Raw genomic sequence first — 19,074 nt, forward strand, 5'->3', positions numbered from 1 at the left:
TCCGGGGCCTGGGTCTGGCGAGAGCCGGGAAGAGGTGCTGCTGCTGTCGTTGCTGCTGCGTTCTGCTCTCCGGCGCCTGACCCATCCCAGGACGCGTGATGCCAAGGCAGCTGCGAGGGGCGAGGAAGAGTCGGGGTTGAGCCCCAGCTGAGCCGACGGCTCGCGCTCTTTTTGTCTCCCAGGCCCGCCCCACTTGAAGGTAAACGCCTCCTCGGCTGCGGCCTTTCTCCCTGCGGGCAGCTCCCCAGACCTGGTCGCCGAAACGATTTGCCCCCCCTCTCCCGCCACCCTTTTTATTCCGGACCTTTACCTGCCCTCGCATTCTCACCAGAGCGGCTAACGTGTAAAGAGTGTCCAATAGGAAACTTTTAAAAAGCGACCTGTCGATGTTGAGTTCTTGAAGTTCTCTAAATAATCTTCCCCCCGCAAATCCCGAGCATCAAGCAGTTTTCCCATTGCTTCGCGAGTTGGCACGCCTTACAGTCAGTATTTTGCCATTAGTGATAATCCGTACCCCCATCTTAAATACGCGCCACACACGCTTTTGAAATAGGAAACTTGAACTTGGTTGAGTCCGATATAATTTTCACAGATAATTTGCTGACTGTAAACTACGCTGTGAAAATTCATTACAGATTATACTTGTAAACTTAAAAATACATATACGGGTCAGTATCCTTCAAGGCACGGAAACCTATTCATATAATAAAATGTATCATTTCATAATTTAGCAATAATATTCTAAATTAGTGATTCGAAAGAAGTTTATTTACATCATCAAAATGTGAGGCTAAAATTTCCTCTGAACACCACTCCAGCGAAAAAGATTAAGACAAACAACAAGGTACCCATCCATAGTATTAGTGAAAATCAATGGCTAAGGTTCTTTCTGAGCTCCTGGGCTCTTCCTGATGTAGGTAGGCAAGGTATTGTGCATATTTGAAAGCACTTTCTTGCTCTTAGTGTGAGGGTAGGTTAAGAGTAACCTGTTTTTCCTTCATCTATTTAAAACTCACCTCTGCCTTCACACCATCATCCAGCACTGAAAGGGTTAATGTAAATAATCCACTTGAAAGAAGACTCTTTTAAGTGGTGTCTGGAGAAAAGGAATTTCTTAATTCACCCAGCTGCAGTCACTGTTCCTATCATTACTAAGAAGTAGGGAAGGTGTATAAATCTGACATAATTACATCAGTGATTGCCTGTATTGGTTTTACTTGGAATGAATGATTTCTGGTTTAAATTGCCACTAAGTTTGTTTTCCTTTTTAGAAATGAGTGGTGGATTGGCCCCAAGTAAAAGCACAGTGTATGTATCCAACTTGCCCTTTTCCCTGACCAACAATGACTTATACCGGGTAAGTAGATTTTAGTATGGTTATCTACTGAATTCTCTATTTGAGATACAGATATAGCTTAGGCAAACAGTTCTCCTTAGCAAAATTCTTATTAAGTACCTTGCAATGCACTTAAACCATCAATACCAAAGACCTCTATTGCAAAGGTAAGTGATAAAAATTAGACACTTTAATTTCCAAAGAGAATTTGCAGTGCTTTTATAGAGAGTAACAAGTTCTTGATAACACAGAAGACATGGCTAGGATAATGAAGTGGGAGCAACTTGTGATAGGCTGATTTTTCCTGCTTGCTTACTTGGCTTTTGAAACTGGTAGTAGGGTGGCGGTTTTGGAGGAAAGGGCTGATGGAAGCAAACAGATCTCTTTCCTAACCCTCAAATTCTGAAAGTATATCTTAATTTATGGATGTGGCAGAAACTTAATAATTTAATAAATTTTGTTTTCAGTTCAGGATAGAGGTGATTGAGGGGGAGAAAAAGCCCTTCTGGCATCTTTTTTCACTTCTTTACCTTACAGAGAAAAAAATTCCGTGCTGTGCCTGTCCTGCAGATGGGTGGTTGAGAGGAACTGAAAGGAATGACATGAATCCTTTCTGTCAAGTGTGCCCTCTTTTCCCTAATACTTTGGGTAGATGTTAAGTAGAGAGATGCTGCATAGGTGCTACATAATACTTGATTAATTACTTGATTAAGATAGCTTGAGTCTCAAAGAACTGGGGAGAAAATAAACTTTAGCTTTCTTCTTTACATGGAAATAGAGATATTTCTTTATTTATTGAATGCTTACTATATGCTGAGCACTCTTACACAGTGACCAAAAAGATGAAAATCCCTCTTGGCACTAAAATATAGCAAGATAGACAATGTGAAATATAAAAACAGCAAATGATATTGTTTGTTAAATGCTAAGATGTTTCTCCTTTTTATGAGGAGAAAAAATAAAGCAGGAAAGGAGGGTTATTAAATGTTAGGTTGGGAATGGAGGTGAAATTTTACATGGGTGGTCTAAAACCTTTATTAAGAAGGTGACTTTTGAGTAAAGACTCAAAGTAAGCGGCAGCTCTGCAGATGCCTTGGAGACAAGCATTTCAGGCACAGAGTCAATCAGGTGGATGGAAGAGGAGGGGCGGTCAGAAGTAAGCCCATCCAGGGGTGCCTTATGGGGCCTACATAGATAATGGTAAGGACTCTGAGTGAAATGAGAAGCCATTAGAAAGTGGTATACAGAAAACTGTATTAGTCTTCAGAATTCAGTGTTGCTAACACTGCAATCTGGTTATACTACATTCCAGCATTACACAACTTAATCATAGACCTCAAAAATTTATTCTTATTGATTACATATATTAATGTAGTCTAAAAGACTTTTCTAAGAAGTGTTATATAGTAAATAGGAACTATTAGTATATAGGTAGTGGCTGAAACAGTGGAAATAGATGAGATTGCTTAGAGTGAAGATGTCAAAGTACAAGTGAAGAAAGGGCCAACTATAGAGTTCCATCAACGTGTTAAGGGTGGGCAGAAGGAGACTGGATGGGAATGAATTTTTCATTATAGAAGCTTTTTTGTTTTATGTTTTATAAGTAGTTTAAGGATCTGTCTTCTGAAACAGTGGTTGCTTGATTGGGTGGGGATAGGCTAGGAATAGTGATAGTCCACTACATTAGTATCTGAAGCATAAGGTGTTTCTGGAGCCATGGTGGTCTTGATAGTTGTCATGGATATACTACAGGAACAGAGCAGCTGTGTAATGTGTGTGCCTTCACTCTGCCACACATGAAAAATGTTGGGTTTTTTTTGTCTGTATGGACTCTTTTGTCAGAAATTTAGGAACTGAGGCAGATAACTGTGACTTCAATAACAAAAATAAGAATATTATTCTAGTCACTAAAAAAATAGATCTTCTAGGACCTGCCTTATAGACTAAAAGTTAAAATTTTTCATACACTGACCACATTCTTTGTTATAGTTTATAACCTGAAATTTTAATTTTTTTATGATTTTAAATTAAATTGTAAATTATCATGTGGTCTTTTGTTTCAGATATTTTCCAAGTATGGCAAAGTTGTAAAGTAAGTATTCATCAAATTTTGAAACTTCATTTAAAAGCTTATCTGAATTTACTTCTCCATTATTTTTTTAATGGAAGTAGATTTACTATTTTTCTATAAAATAGATATTTGATATGATATAACAAAGAAAATGAAAATACTACTGTTAACATTTTTATGTATATTTCAGTCATTTTTCTGTGTACCTAGACATGTATAGATGATTTTTTAAAAGACTCAGTTCTGTACGTGCAATTTTGTTGTCTTTTTTTTAACTTGACATTATATCATAAATATCTTTCCGTTTCCTATAAAGATACATCCTCATATTTAATGATTTCATGGCATTTCTTTATATATCATAATTTATTTAAATGATATAATTTTTTATAATATTACTAAGAACTAAAACTGATTCTGTTATCCAACATAAGACATAAATTAAAGCCTCCAATTAAACATACATTTTGGTTACTAGGTGTGTTATCAAGTGTACTATAAATGGATTATCATTTGTCAAACAAATAGAATGTAAAAACAAATATCTCAATGCATATGACATGCAAAGTGCTCATGAGACTGATAAATAGAAAATGTGTTCTATGCTTTCATAGAAAGTTTAGATATCATTGGAAAGACTAGAAACATACAGAAATGGTAGGAATGATAATATCAGTCGAGGCTGAGAGTTAAGAAAGGATCAAAGGAACTTGAGGTTCTCATTTAATTCACTGTTTTAAACCAATCAAGGGCCGGCCCCGTGGCTTAGTGGTTAAGGGCGAGCGCTCCGCTGCTGGCGGCCCGGGTTCGGATCCCAGGCGTGCACCGAGGCACTGCTTCTCCGGCCATGCTGAGGCCACGTCCCACATACAGCAACTAGAAGGATGTGCAGCTATGACATACAACTATCTACTGGGGCTTTGGGGGGGAAAAAAATAAATAAATAAAATCTTTTAAAAAAAAAAAAAAGGGGGGCTGGCCCCGTGGCTTAGCAACTATATTATGGGGCAAAGAAGTAAAAGCAAGAGACTGTCATTGTAACTATCTTTTAACCAATGTATATTGTGGTATAAATTTAAAATCATATTTAAAATCCCAAGAATTTAGAGCATATTTATCTTGACTAGTTGTTTTTCTTCTAGCTTTTGATTTGCATCCTGAGGTTAACTTCTTTTAAACTTACTTCTCTATTAAAAAACGATCAAAAATGCTTCTAGGGACATTTTGGGGTCTTGAGAATTTTGAACAGTCATTATCAATCAAAACACTAATGATATGTAACAGTGAGCACATAAATATGCTAAGCGTTGTTCTAATTTCTTTACACATATTATCTTATTAAATTCTCACAACTACCTTTTAAGGTAGATACTATTATTATCCCAATATTGTAAATGACAAAACTGAACCACACGGTAAACATAAAATCATACTGCTAGTTAGTGGTGGAGATAAGATTTGAATCCAACAGTTTGATTCCAATGCCTACTTGCTAAGTACCATTACCTTTTCTTAGTTTTTCCTTGTCTGTCAGAATCTCTAAATAAATTTCCATATAAATATATAATTATAAACCATGAGAATGCTATGAAGTTAAAGATACAGAGTTATAAGCACCTATAAACAGGGAAGATCTGATCTAGTCTAGAGAGTCAGGGTAGGTTTACCTAAGTCAGTATCCTTTGAGTTGAAACCTAAAGTCTGAGTAAGAGTTAAGTAGGCAGAAAGAAAGGGAGGAGGAACATTTCAGGTAGAGGGAATAGCTTGCGCAAAGACCCTGTGGCAAGAGAAAATAAAGTGAGATCAAGTAACAGAAAGAAGGCCAATATGACTAGAGATGAGTGAGCAAAAGGAGAAAGCACAGGATGGGTCCAGAGATGGAAACAGGTGCCTAATCTTGTTTCTTGGCCATGTTACATGATACTTGATTTTCATCCTAAGAGCACCAGGAATCCGTTAAAGAATTTTAAATGAGGGAGTGACATGATTTGAATTTTCAGGAGCTTATTCTGACTTGAATGTAGATATTGGATAGGAGGAGAACAAGAGCAGCTGCAGGGAAATCAGTCCAAAAGCTGTAACTGTAGCCCAGGGGAGGAATTTGGACTAAGATGGTACAGATGGAGAGGTAAAGACGTGTCAGATTTGAGAGATGGTCAGATTTGAGAGATTGTTAGGCAGTAAAATGGGTAATACTTAGTGATATACTTACTTTGTATATAAAGGTTGTGTGAGCAATAGGGGAGTGTTATGGATGACACCCCAGGTTTCCCAGAATAGTGTCTGCCTCATACTATGTGCTTAAATGAGTACATCTTACACCTTATATCAGGAAATGGTGCCATCATCTACCTCTTTTCCCGTGCTGGAAACATGGGAATCATCCTAGATTTGTCCTTTCAAATCTTTGGTGTAATAATTTTTTTCTGTTACCGTAGAAAGTATCTCTATCAAAGTAGTGTATTGTAATTGTTTTATAGGTCTCTCTCTGCCTCTAGACACTAAGCTTTTTCCTGAGGGTAAAAACCTCATGTTAATGCCTTTATCTTATCAGTGCTTAGTGCCTGGGCTTGAGGCTAGTGGAGTGACTGGATGACCACATGAATAACAAATAGATGCAACTTTTGAGAAACTACTTTCCCATTTGTATCTATCTTTTTGTTTTACTTCATATTGAGCTAGGCTTAATAGAAGTTACAGAGACAACCTTAAAGGAGTTTATATTAAAATAGATGAGATGAGGCATTGTTTATACATAAATGGATTATTTCGTAGAGACTAGCAGAAAGAAGCAGAAATTAATTCCAGTTAGAGTGATTAGAGAACTTACTTGTTCTGAACCCTGAAGAATGAGTAAAATTCTAATGGGCAACGATTGAGAGTTGAAAGAAGATAGAAGTCATGTGAACAGAGGCACCAATTTAGGGAAGTTCAAGCCATGCTCTGTGAACATTGAGTGGTTTGTTATGGCTAGACCTGCTAGTTTGTGAGTGAGAAGGACCAGTGAAAGATGAGGGAAGAGGGAGCCAAATCATAAATGATATTGATTGCTGGAATAGGCAATTTAAGAATAGGCAATTTAAATAACCAAAGATTTTTAAGCAAAGGAATGATGTGATTTTATTTATTCTTTGAGTGTAAGACTCTTCCACCAGCATATGAGAGAGAATTAACATCAAGGGAACCAGTAAGAATACAGTATTGAAACAGTAATTTTCTTGTCCACTGTAGAAAAGAGCACAAATGGAAAAGAGGGACTAGATGAGAGAGATTATTAACTGAGGATGACTTAGAAAGCTAATACTTCTGAAATACTACTTAAAAAAAAAAAAAAAAAGATTTGTGACTTTAACTGACCTTCACAAACGTGAAAATTCCAAAAAGTTAAAGCAACCATCTTATTTCATATTTCTTTTAAAATTGGTTAAAAACTTTCCTGCATATCCGCAATAACTGTGGTGGCCTTGAAGAGAACCAGTCTACACTTGAACATCATCAAGTGCCTGGCTTCTCTTCTTTCCTAAGCCCAGTGAATAAACAGATGCAAAACCATTTTACTTGCCCATTTTTCTCTAAATTATTTCTTTTTTGAATGAAATAAGACATCTCTTTTCTTAATATAGTGGCATCTTTTTACTAGTTTCATTCTAATAACTAAGTACCTATACCCAAAGTTAATATGTGAAATGTAATATTTTTATTTATTCATTTTTGTCCTCTTGTCTGTTTTCCTCTTAATTCGGGTTTTAGAAAATTATTAAGCTGTGTCTTTTTTTGTCTTCTTTTTTTTACTATTTGGAAATAATTGCAAATTTATAAAAAGTTGCAAAAATAGTACAAAGAACATCAAAATATCCTTTACCCAAATTTACCTGTTGTTAACATTTTACCCCATTTACTTTATCATTTGCACTCTCTCTCCCCATGTGTGTTAATTATGTGTGTGTGTGTATATATGAAATGCGTACGTGTGTGTATATATGTATGTGTATGTATACACAGTTTTTGTGAATCATTTAAAGGTAAGTTACAGACATCATTGCCCTTGACTCAAATATGTCAGTGTGTATTTCCTAAAATTAGGGTTATATATTATATAACCATAGTATAGTCACCAAATTCATAAATTTATACTGGTTAAATACTTTTACTGAATCAACCGTCAATGTTCTGATTTTATCACTTGACCTAATAATGTCCCACATAGAATTTTTCCCCTCTAGTACAGGATCCAGTCTAGAATTAGGTGTTGATTTTAACTGTCTTATCTTTTTAGCCTCCTTTAATCTGGAACATTTATGAAGAATATAGCTCTCTCCCATCTTTTTTATCCCCTCATTTTGTGTTTTTCTGATGTTGCCTCATGATTAGGTTGGGGTTAAGTAGTCTTGGCTGGTATACTGTTTAGGTGATGTTGTGTTCTGAGGGTATCACATCTGGATTCATACAGTGTCCATCTGTCCCTCATTAGTGATACTAATTTTGATCACCCAGTCAAGGTGTTGACCAATTTTTCCACTGTATAATTACTTTTTTTCCCCTTTGCAACTAATAAGCAGCCTGTGGGAGACACTCTTAAGACAATGAAATATCCTGTTCCACATAAAAATGTCATGTTAGATTTAGCATTTGTTGATAATTCTTGCCTGATCCAGTCTTTACCATGATTGTTGTAAATGCTGACTTTCCAACTCCAGCACTCTACATTCACCAGTCATCCCTTGGCATTCTGCTGTAAGCAAGAGCCCTGCCTTCTCCCGTGTTTATTTATCTGTTTATTATTGACATGAACTTATGAATTCCTCCTTTTAACTATGGTTTATAATTCATTTACTATACTTAATTGGTACTCAAATTGTCCTAGATTTGGCCAATGGGAGCTCCTTCTATCTGGCTTCTGTATTCTTGTGCCATGCCCCATCATTTCTTTTTAAGTACTTCCTTTCTGGCATAGCAAGATGTTCCAAGTTCATCTTGTACCTACCTGTCCCAGCCTTGGAATCAGCCATTTCTCCAAAGAGCCCTATTGAACATTGTTTTTTAAACTATATTTAATGACATATGATGAGCAAGGGTCACAGGACTAGGGATGCGTAAGAGGTCTGAAGAAAGAGCAGGCTCTGTGCTCTTATCACCATTGCTATCACTTAGGTTCCTTGGGTGGTGTGGCTAAGAACCACAGAACTGGAGATTCTTTAAAAGAATATTAAGAACATAGTTAGATTCTAAAACCTAGAAAAAAATAAGAATACCTTAGTTTTGTTTTGGCTTTTTTCTGCATGGTGAGGGAGTTAGTAGAGAAGAGGAATTATGCTTACTCTTCAAGAGTCCGTTGTCTCTGTAATCTCTTTACTTCATCCTTCAACATCTGATTAATGTTTGATTTATCAGATACTCCTAATCATAGCTGTGCTCACTTGTGTTAAGTCAGTATCACAGTTTCTCATTTCCATTCTTCTTGATATCCCATGACTTTGAAGAGATAACTGATTTGTCAAATTATTAATTTCTCTTACTTTGTGTTTTATTAACCCTTTTTTGAACACTTGAGTTTTCCAAGTATTTATTAATATCTGTTTTATTTATTGCTGCCTCATTATTTTTAACTGGCTTTTTGTTTATGCTTTAAGGGTTACTATTATGAAAGATAAAGATACCAGGAAGAGTAAAGGGGTTGCATTTATTTTATTTTTGGATAAAGACTCTGCACAAAACTGTACCAGGGCAATAAACAACAAACAGGTAAGCCATTCATTCCCAGCAAGCTCTTTAACCCAAAAGCCTTTGTGTTCATCCAGGCCAGAAATGTGGGGATGCAGTGGATGGTCAAGTCTGAAGGATAGCAGTAGATTCTGAGGGAATTTAACTTATGGGAAAGAAAAGAGGTCAAAACTGTACTGGATTCCCACAACATTGGTGGAATCTAAGAAACAAGAATCCATTCTACAGGATAAAATTTGTCACACCTGAGTAGGCAATTGCTAAAATAACCTAAAAAATAAAATGGAATTGAAGGTTTGAGGAAATGAGATCAAATAACTGCAGTTTTAGGTTTCAGTGAAATACGTCCTCGTGCATTTAACATTTCTCTCCGGTTTAGTTATTTGGTAGAGTGATAAAAGCAAGCATTGCTATTGACAATGGAAGAGCAGCTGAGTTTATCCGAAGACGAAACTACTTTGATAAATCTAAGTGTTATGAATGTGGGGTGAGTATACCTAACACTTAATGTAATTTCCCATAGTTTAGTTTAAGATACTTTTCACATCAGTGTTTTATTTGTGCTCTCCAAAATTTCTGGCTAAAACTGAGTTATGAAAGTTCTTCTCTTTGGAACTCTAGACTCATCTAAGTAAACTCAATTGAAACGCAGTATGTAAAGATAACCTGAGCTGGGTAATATAGAGTGGTATTTTCTCCAGTTTGTAAATCTTTGAAAATTGTTAGATGAAAAAAAGTTAGACTAATTACTTATATTATTGTCTTGAAAGATTATAGTGACCCATAAATTTTTGTGTTAATAGGATATTACCTGTTTCTATAATATTTTGTCAGTGTTTAAGCATTACAGTTAAGTGTAAACATTATCATATGACCTATTCTCTATGGGATATTGTGTTTATTAGGAATATTAATTAGGATATTATTATTTCTATTAGTACTGCTAATGTTTTGTAACTGAACTGTACCCAAATTTTCTTACCTCGTTCCCATCCTCTCTTGTTATCCATCTAAACCTTTGGTGATTAGGAAAGATATAGCCAGAGAACAGTTTTGCACAAGGCCCATAATGGTACTAAGAGAACTTCAGTCTGGGTCTCATTGCTCTCAGTTTCCAAAATGCCTATATGAAATACTTTTTAAAAAAGAATCCAGAGGTATTAATGGGGAGAGGATTACTGAGAGACATTTTCCTGGCTACAAAATCACGTGGAAAACATAAAGAAATGTGTTGGGGTCCTTTCCCCACTGCCGCTCCCTACCTCTCCCTCCCCCAAAAGATATAGAGATAAACAGATAGACTGATGGATGGATGGATGGATGGATGGATGGATGGGTGGATGAGAAGAAAGAGAGAGCAAGCAGGGCCCTGGGTATATTCTGTCAATCACATTCTGATTGACAGAATCACATTCTGTGATTCTAACCTGTGATTCTCACCTCTTAAGTTAATGTTCCAGAAACTGTGTTCTAGAGTCCTGAGTTTTGTTAATAAAGAAAAGAAAAGAGGGAAGGGAGGAGTAGTTATGGTCAGATAGATTAGTATGTGTAATATTCACAGTAAATATCAAACTATCTGAGAAATCATGGATGAATCTGTTAATCTTTGTTTTTAGTTTATAGATCCATAGATTTGTTATACTTTCTAAATTTTTATATTTCTTAAATTTCCCTCCCCCAAAAAATCTGTTTACATTTATTTAGCCTAGTTTTTCACAAAGTTATTTCACTATTAAATCCTTTTTTTTTAATATGGGATGTGTTAACATTTTTTGGTATACCATTATTCCAAAAACAGTTTGGAAAATGTTTCTCTAAGTACCTTCTCTCAGTACTTCATTAACAATAACACCTCTTCGGTTCAGCCATGTCCCCAGGTATACAAAGGACACAGACTATTTGATACTTTGTGAAATATACTTAAAAAGCATGATTGTTTTTCTCTTCTGTTGTTCTAATCCTGGCTTAGTCTCTCCCCACTCTGTCGTTCTCACATAGGACTTCTTAAATGTATTTTAGGGACCTAATGTACAGATTATACAGTCATGCATTGCTTAACAACGGGAATACTTCTGAGAAATACATTGTTCGGCGATTTCATCATTATGCAAACATCATAGTGTGTGCCTGCACAAACCTAGATGGTATAGCCTACTACACCTAGGCTATATGGTACTAATCTTATGGGACCACTATGATATATGTGGTCCTTTGTTAACAAAAACATCATTATGCAGCACATGACTATAGTTCATTGTCTTATGTTTTACAACTCAGTGTTATGGCTCATTATAATATTATGGCTAGTCCAGCCATATGTATATGTCAAATATGTATATAATGATGGGGCCAGCCCGGTGGCATAGTGGTTAAGTCCACAAGCTCTGCTTCAGCAGCCTGGGGTTCGCAGGTTCAGATCCTAGGTGTGGACCGACGCACTGCTTATCAAGCCATGCTGTGGGAGGCATCCCACATATAAACTAGAGGAAGATGGCACAGATGTTACCCCAGGGCCAATATTCCTCAGCAAAAAGAGGAGGATTGGCAATGGGTGTTAGCTCAGGGCTAATCTTCCTCACCAAAAAAGAAAAATATATGAACATAATACAAGCCATAAATGTAATTTTAAATTTTCTAGTAGCCACATTAAAAAAAGAAACAGGTAAAAATTATCTTTTACTTAACCCAATATATATCCAAATATCATTTGAACATGTAATTAATATTTTTAACAATTAGGATATTTTACATTCTTTTTTCATATTGTCTTCAAAATCCAGTGTGTAATTTACCCTACCGTGCATATCACTTCAAACAGGTTCTCAGTGGCCACAAGAGAATTATGTCTAGTGGCTCCCATAATCGGACAGTGCAGCTATAGTCTAGGTATAAAAGGAGCAAAATGAAATTAATTAATAGGAAAAGTGAGGAAGACTTTAAATTTTCCATTTACTTTTAAAACAGAATGTTGAGCAACATTTTGGAAGTTAACAGGAAATTTTGTCCCCATTCTGTCAAATAATACCTTAAAATTTTTACATTTAAGGTAGATGGTCTGATGAAATTTTGAATTATTTTATATCCTGAATCTTGAGATTTAAAATGTTTGAAGGAAGAATACTTCTTTTACTCTTAGTGAAACTGCTGAAATACTCCCTTATTGTTAAAGTAGTTTATTAGGAGTTATAATATAATCTCTTCCCTCCAAATATTAAAATAATGAGTTTTGTTAATTTCTTTGTGTATATTCCTAGTGTGACAATATTCTTTTTTAACTTCTAAAACCTTTTAGTCTTAGGGTACCAGGCAAGTTTCTGTTAATAACACAACAAATATAGTATTTTTTCTTTCCTTTTTAATGGGAAACAAAAGGAAAGTGGACACTTAAGTTATGCCTGTCCTAAAAATATGCTTGGAGAACGTGAACCTCCAAAGAAGAAAGAGAAGAAGAAAAAAAAGAAAATTCCTGAACCAGAAGAAGAAATGTATGTATAACCATTCTTACTAAATACATTATTGTGTTGCTTCTGTCTTTTTACTATTGGCTGAGTGCATTCTGATTTTCTTTTTTTTTAAATAATTTAGTGAAGGAGTAGAAGAAAGTGAAGACGAAGGGGAAGATCCAGCTCTTGACAGTCTCAGTCAGGCCATAGCTTTCCAGGTACTAAATAGTCCTTTTAAAAGGCACATGCTGGTGTTGGCCCAGTGGCATAGTGGTTAAGTTCGCACGCTCCACTTCAGTGGCCCAGGGTTTGTGGGCTCCAATCCCAGGCACGGACCTACACACAGCTCATCAATCCATGTGTGGTGACATCCACATACAAAAATAGAGGAAGACTGGCACAGATGTTGGCTCAGGGATAATCTTCCTCAGCAAAAAGAGGAGGATTGGCAACAGATGTCAGCTCAGAGCCAATCTTCCTCACCAAAAAAATAAATAAATAAGGCACCATGCCATAGCTGCCCTGGGTTGATAGTTTTATATGCCTTGCTTACTTTATTGATCATCTCGTGGCAACCTCCATCTTTCCCCTTTACATCCTAAACTTTAGGAGACAGGTTATTTCCCTAAGGTCTTTTTTTTTTTTTTTTTTTTTACTGAGGAAGGCCGGCTCTGAGCTAACATCTATTGCCAATCCTCCTCCTTTTTTTTTTTTTTCCCCAAAGCCCCCAGTAGATAGTTGTATGTCATAGTTGCACATCCTTCTAGTTGCTGTATGTGGGACACAGCCTCAGCATGGCCGCAGAAGTGGTGCTTCGGTGCACGCCCGGGATCCGAACCCGGGCTGCTGGTAGTGGAGCGCACGCACTTAACCACTAAGCCACGGGGCCGGCCCTTCCCTAAGGTCTTTAGAGCAGTGTGATGGAAAAGTTCCCATTGGTTCTGTCTAGATTTTAAGGGCCCCACAACATTTGTAATGTTTAATCTGTTTTCATTATGAGAATTGAGCAGAACTATTTGATTAAGTGAGTTTAGCCCAACAGAAAAAATTTTATCAAATCAAAGATGTTGTTTTATTTTTTTTTACAGTTTTTTTTTTTTTTTTTTATTGAGGTAACATTGGTTTAAAACATTATACAGGTTTCAGGTTTATAACATTATACAGGTTTCAGGTATACAACATTATAATTCAACATCTGTATACATCACAGCGTCTCACCACCAAAAGCCTGGTTTCCATTCATCACCATACAATTGATCCCCTTTACCCATTTTTCCCTTCCACCCCTTCTTCCCCTCTGGTAACCACAAATCTATTGTCTCCTTCTATGAGTTTTTGTTTTGTTTTTTTCTTTGTTTTGTTTTTTATATTCCACATATGAGTGAAATCATATGGTATTTGTCTTTCTCCACCTGACTTATTCTACTTAATGTAATACTCTCAAGGTCCATCCATGTTGTCGCAAACGGCAAGATTCTATCTTTATTATGGCTGAGTAATATTCCAGTGTAGATACAGTCATGTGCCACATAATGACATTTCAGTCAATGACGTACCATATATATGACACTGGTCCCATAAGATTAGTGCCATATAGCCTAGGTGTGTAGTAGGCTGTGCCATCTAGGTTTATGTAAGTACAGTCTATGATGATAACACAATGACGCAACCACCTGACGCATTTCTCAAAATGTATCCTCCTCGTTAAGCAACACATGACTGTATATGCCACATCTTCTTTATCCATTCATCCATTTATGAGCACTTAGATTGTTTCCATATCTTGGCTATTATAAATAATGTTGCAACAAACAGGAGTGCACATATCTTTTCAAATTAGTGTTTTCATATTCTTCAGATAAATACCCAGCAGTGGAATAGCTGGATCTATGGTAGTCCTAGTCTTAATTTTTTGAGGAATCTCCATGCTGTTTTCCATAATGGCTGCACCATTTTGCATTTGCACCAACAATGTGTGAGGGTTCCGTTTTCTCCACATCCTCTCCAACACTTGTTATTTCTTGTCTTTTTGATAATAGCCATTTTTTTTTTCCTGAGGAAGATTCGCCTTGAGCTAACATCTGTTGCCAATCTTCCTCTTTTTGCTTGAGGAAGATTTGCCCTAAGCTAACATCTGTGCCAGTCTTCCTCTATTTTGTATGTGGGTCACCGCCACGGCATGGCCACCGACAAGTGGTGTAGGTCCACGACTGGGAACCAAACCTGGGCTGCTGAAGCGGAGTGCACCGAACTTAACCACTAGACCGCAGGGCCAGCGCCAATAATAGGCATTCTAACAGGAGTGAGGTGATGTGGTTTTGATCCACATTTCCCAGATAATTAGTGATGTTGAACATATTTTCATGCGCCTGTTGGCCATCTGTATGTCTTCTTTGGAAAAATGTCTATTCATATCCTCTGCCCATTTTTTAATCGGGATTGTTTTTTTGTTGTTGAATTGTATGAGTTCTTTATATTTTTTGGATACTAACCCCTTATTGGATCAAAGATATTATTTTAAAAGAAGCTTCACTTCAAAACAAAACCAAAAATGTATTTTTAACCATTAAAGGCCCTAATACAAGTACAGGCATACCTCATTTTATTGTGCCTCACTTTGTGCTTTGCAGATATTGTGTTCACAAATATTAAGTTTTTTACAAATTGGAGGTTTGTGGCAATTCTGCATTGAGCAAGTCTATCGGCACCATTTTTCCAACAGCATTTTCTCACTTTGTGTCTTTGGGTCACATTTTGGGAATTCTTGTAATATTTCAAACTTTTTCATTATTATTATATTTGTATGGTAATCTGTGATCAGTTATCTTTGATGTTACTATTATAATTGTTTTGGGGTGCCATGAACCACACCCATACAAGATGGCAAATTTAATTGATAACTGTTGTGAGTATTCTGACTGTTCCACCAACTGGCCATTCCCCCCACTCCCCGGAGTTCTTCAATATTATTCCCTGAGACAGGATAATATTGAAATTAGGCCAATTAATATAGTGGCCTCTAAGTGTTCAAGTGAAAGGAAGAGTCGCACATCTCTCACTTTAAATCAAAAGCTAGAAATGATTAAGCTTAGTGAGGAAGGCATGTCAAAAGCTAAGATAGGCTGAAAGCTAGGCCTCTTGTGCCAAGTAGTTAGCCAAGTTGTGAATGCAAAGGAAAAGTTCTTGAAGGAAGTTAAAAGTGCTACTCCAGTAAACACAGGAATGATAAGAAAGTGAAATAGCCTTATTGCTGATATGGAGAAAGTTTGAGTGGTCTGGATAGAAAATCAAGCCAGCCACAACTTTCCCTTAAGCCAAAACCTAATCCAGAGCAAAGCCCTAACTCTTCAATTCTATGAAGGCTGAGAGAGGTAAGGAAGCCACAGAAGAAAAGCTTGAAGCTAGCCGAGGTTGGTTCATGAGGCTTAAGGGAAGAAGCCATCTTCATAACATAGAAGTGCAAGGTGAAGCAGCAAGTGCTGATGTAGAAGCTGCAGCAAGTTATCTAGAAGATCTAGCTAAGATAATTAATGAAGGTGGCTACACTAAACAAGGTTTTCAATGTAGATGAAACAGCCTTATATCGGAAGGAGATGCCATCTAGAACTTTCATAGCTAGAAAGGAGAAGTCAATGCCTGGCTTCACAGGACAGGCTGACTCTTGTTAGGGGCTAATGCAGCTGGTGACTTGAATTTGAAGCCAATGTTCACTTACCATTCTGAAACCTAGGGCCCTTAAGAATTATGTTAAATCTAGTCTGCCTGTGCTCTATAAATGGAACAACAAAGCCTGATAACAGCACATCTGTTTACAACATGGTTTACTGAACATTTTAAGCCCTCTTTTAAGACATACTGCTCAGAAAAAGAAAATTCCTTTCAAACTATTATTGCTCATTGACAATGCACCTGGTTACCCTAGAGCTCTGATGGAGACGTACAATGAGATTAATGTTGTTTTCATGCCTGCTAACACAACATCCATTCTGTAGCCCATGGATCAAGGAGTAATTTTGACTTTCAAGCCTCATTAATTAAGAAATACATTTAAGAAATATATATAAGAATATATATAATACAATACATTATTAAGAAATACATTTCATAGTGATTCCTCTGATGGATCTGGGCAAAGTAAATTGAAAACCTTCTGGAAAGGCTTCATTCTAAAGGCCATTAAGAACATTTGTCTTTCATGGAAAGAGGTTAAAATATCCACACTAACAGGAGTTTAGAGGAAGTTGATTTCAACCCTCATGGATGACTTTGAGGAGTTCAAGACTTCAGTGGAGGAAGTAACTGCTGATGTGGTGGAAATAGCAAGAGAACTAAAATTAGAAGTGGAGCCTGAAGATATGACTGAATTGCTGCAATCTCATGATAGAACTTGAATAGATGAGGAGTTGCTTCTTAGGGATGACCAAAGAAAGTGGTTTCTTGCGATGGAATCTACTCCTAGTGAAGATGCTGTGAAGGTTGTTGAAATGACAACAAAGGATTTAGAATATTCCATAAACTTAGTTGATAAAGCAGCAGCAGGGTTTGAGAGGATTGATTCCAATGTTGAAAGAAGTTCTTCTGTGGGTAAAATGCTATCAAACAGCATCACATGCTACAGAGAAATCGATTGTGAAAGGAAGAGTCAATTGAAGCAGCAGATTTCATTGTTGTCTTATTCTAAGAAATTGCCAAAGCCACTCCAACCTTAAGCAACCACCACCCTGATCAGTCAGCAGCCATCAACATCGAGACAAGACCCTCCACCAGCAAAAAGATTATGACTCACTGAAGGCTCAGATGATGCTTAGCATTTTTTAGCAATAAAATATTTTTTAATTAAGGTATGTACATTGTTTTTCTAGATGTAATGCAGTTGCACACTTAATAGACTACCATAGTGTAAACATAACTTTTATATGTACTGGGGAATCAAAAATTTTGTGTGACTCACTTTATTGCAGTGGTCTGGAACTGAACCCGCAATATCTCCAAAGTATGCCTGTATATGAAACATTTTTTGAAGAAGGGCATATAATCTCCTGATTTTATATAACCACTTATTTTATTTTAATGTAGTTAAATTGTAAACCCATACATCAATTTATTTTTCCTTTTAGTTAACTAATGTCGTATTTTATATGACATTCCCACCTCCAGCAGGGATGGCAGATAGGCTTCATTTCATGTGCCTGTTACTTAGTAGTAATTGCCTAGAATAATTTTGAGTAACATAGTGAGACTAGGACGTAACTCAGGTGGGGGAGGGGTATCCTGATGGAGAATTGTCTGCATGGGCTGGGAGGGTAGGGAGTGTTGGCACTTGTGGTGTGTTTTGAATTAATGCACCATAAATAATAATAAACTGGTTCCTGGTTTTGTTCTGTTTTGTTTGTTTTCTGAATCACATTACAGCAAGCCAAAATTGAAGAAGAACAAAAAAAATGGAAACCCAGTTCAGGGGGTCCCTCAACATCAGATGATTCAAGACGCCCAAGGATAAAGAAAAGTGCATATTTCAGTGATGAGGAAGAACTGAGTGATTAAAATTGTATTGTGTAAATACCATTAAAAAAATTTTTTTAATCTTGGAGTACCAAGTTCAGTTGAGACTAAAGATTACTTTTAGAATTTAAGCATAAGAACACTTAGTACCGAATAGTTTTTTACTATAAAATGGTTCATAGGAAATTGAGAAATAATTTAAAAGTATCATGTTTCTATCTTGCCTTAGCAGAGTAATAGAAATCAAGATTTGCTAATGAGCACTAATCTTGAAAACAGTTCAGTTGAATAAAAAGGAAAACTTAATACTATCATAGTAAAGCTATTGTCATCCCAAGAAAAAGATTTGTTTGAGAAGTTCATTATAAAAGTTTATTCGTGTCTGATTGGTTTACATGAGGACTTTTGAAATCAATTTCCTCTTTAAAACAAAAACTTCATAAAGAGTGTGAAAAAGCTGGATGATTTGTTGTTATTAAATGTTAATAAAATTTTCAAGAGAATTTTGTTTTTAAATATGGGTGATTTGTCATCTTATTTCTTTTAGCTTTATCTCAATCTAGATAAGTTGTAATTACCCATAAAAAATAAAGTAGCTCTAAAAAGCCTAAAACCAAGCAGCAGTAATTTGTCTGCCCTGCCCCTCAGCACCACGTTCCATCCCCAGAAGCAACTAACTTCTTGAGCTGTTTCTTTTCGTATGTACATACATATATTTCTGCAACTTAATTCATAAAGGGATAAAGGAGAATTTTTCAGTCTCCTATACTCCCCCTTGCCCTCCTCCATCTTCCCAATATGGCTATGTTAAAATTTTCTGTTAAATCCATATTTATTGTTTTTATTCTATGACCATGTAGATACTGTTCACTTCTGAGCTAACAAGTGTGCTGTGATTACATTTTTTCTAAAGTTAATAATTGCCTCATTTTTTTTCATGTTATTTTATTTCTTTGTATTTATGACTAAATCTTCCCATACCTTCTGCAGATGGTTATATG

At 36.3% G+C, this 19,074-nt stretch overlaps 1 protein-coding gene across 1 annotated transcript; it reads left to right on the forward strand.

Moving 5' to 3' along the window:
- The first annotated feature begins 1 nt into the window (after window position 1).
- Window positions 2-18,589, forward strand: ZCRB1 (zinc finger CCHC-type and RNA binding motif containing 1). The gene is made up of 8 exons (XM_004428903.3): window positions 2-199; window positions 1,272-1,357; window positions 3,400-3,428; window positions 9,038-9,149; window positions 9,508-9,615; window positions 12,501-12,613; window positions 12,714-12,789; window positions 17,984-18,589. The coding sequence occupies exons 2-8, from the start codon at window positions 1,274-1,276 to the stop codon at window positions 18,113-18,115; spliced, it is 654 nt and encodes a 217-aa protein (XP_004428960.1). The 5' UTR covers window positions 2-199; window positions 1,272-1,273; the 3' UTR covers window positions 18,116-18,589.
- The last annotated feature ends 485 nt before the right edge of the window (window positions 18,590-19,074 follow it).

Source organism: Ceratotherium simum, chromosome 17 (genome assembly GCF_057802395.1).
Source record: "Ceratotherium simum simum isolate JZ-2026a chromosome 17, ASM5780239v1, whole genome shotgun sequence".
Classification (NCBI taxonomy): Eukaryota; Metazoa; Chordata; class Mammalia; order Perissodactyla; family Rhinocerotidae; genus Ceratotherium; species Ceratotherium simum.

What these genes read in the sequence shown, in the direction of transcription:
- ZCRB1 (XM_004428903.3), top strand. Translation starts at nt 1,274, where the DNA reads ATGAGTGGTGGATTGGCCCCAAGTAAAAGCACAGTGTATGTATCCAAC. An exon ending in AAGTATGGCAAAGTTGTAAA is followed by an intron (nt 3,429 to 9,037) that starts GTAAGTATTCAT and finishes TTATGCTTTAAG; the next exon opens with GGTTACTATTATGAAAGATA. An exon ending in GGGCAATAAACAACAAACAG is followed by an intron (nt 9,150 to 9,507) that starts GTAAGCCATTCA and finishes TCTCCGGTTTAG; the next exon opens with TTATTTGGTAGAGTGATAAA.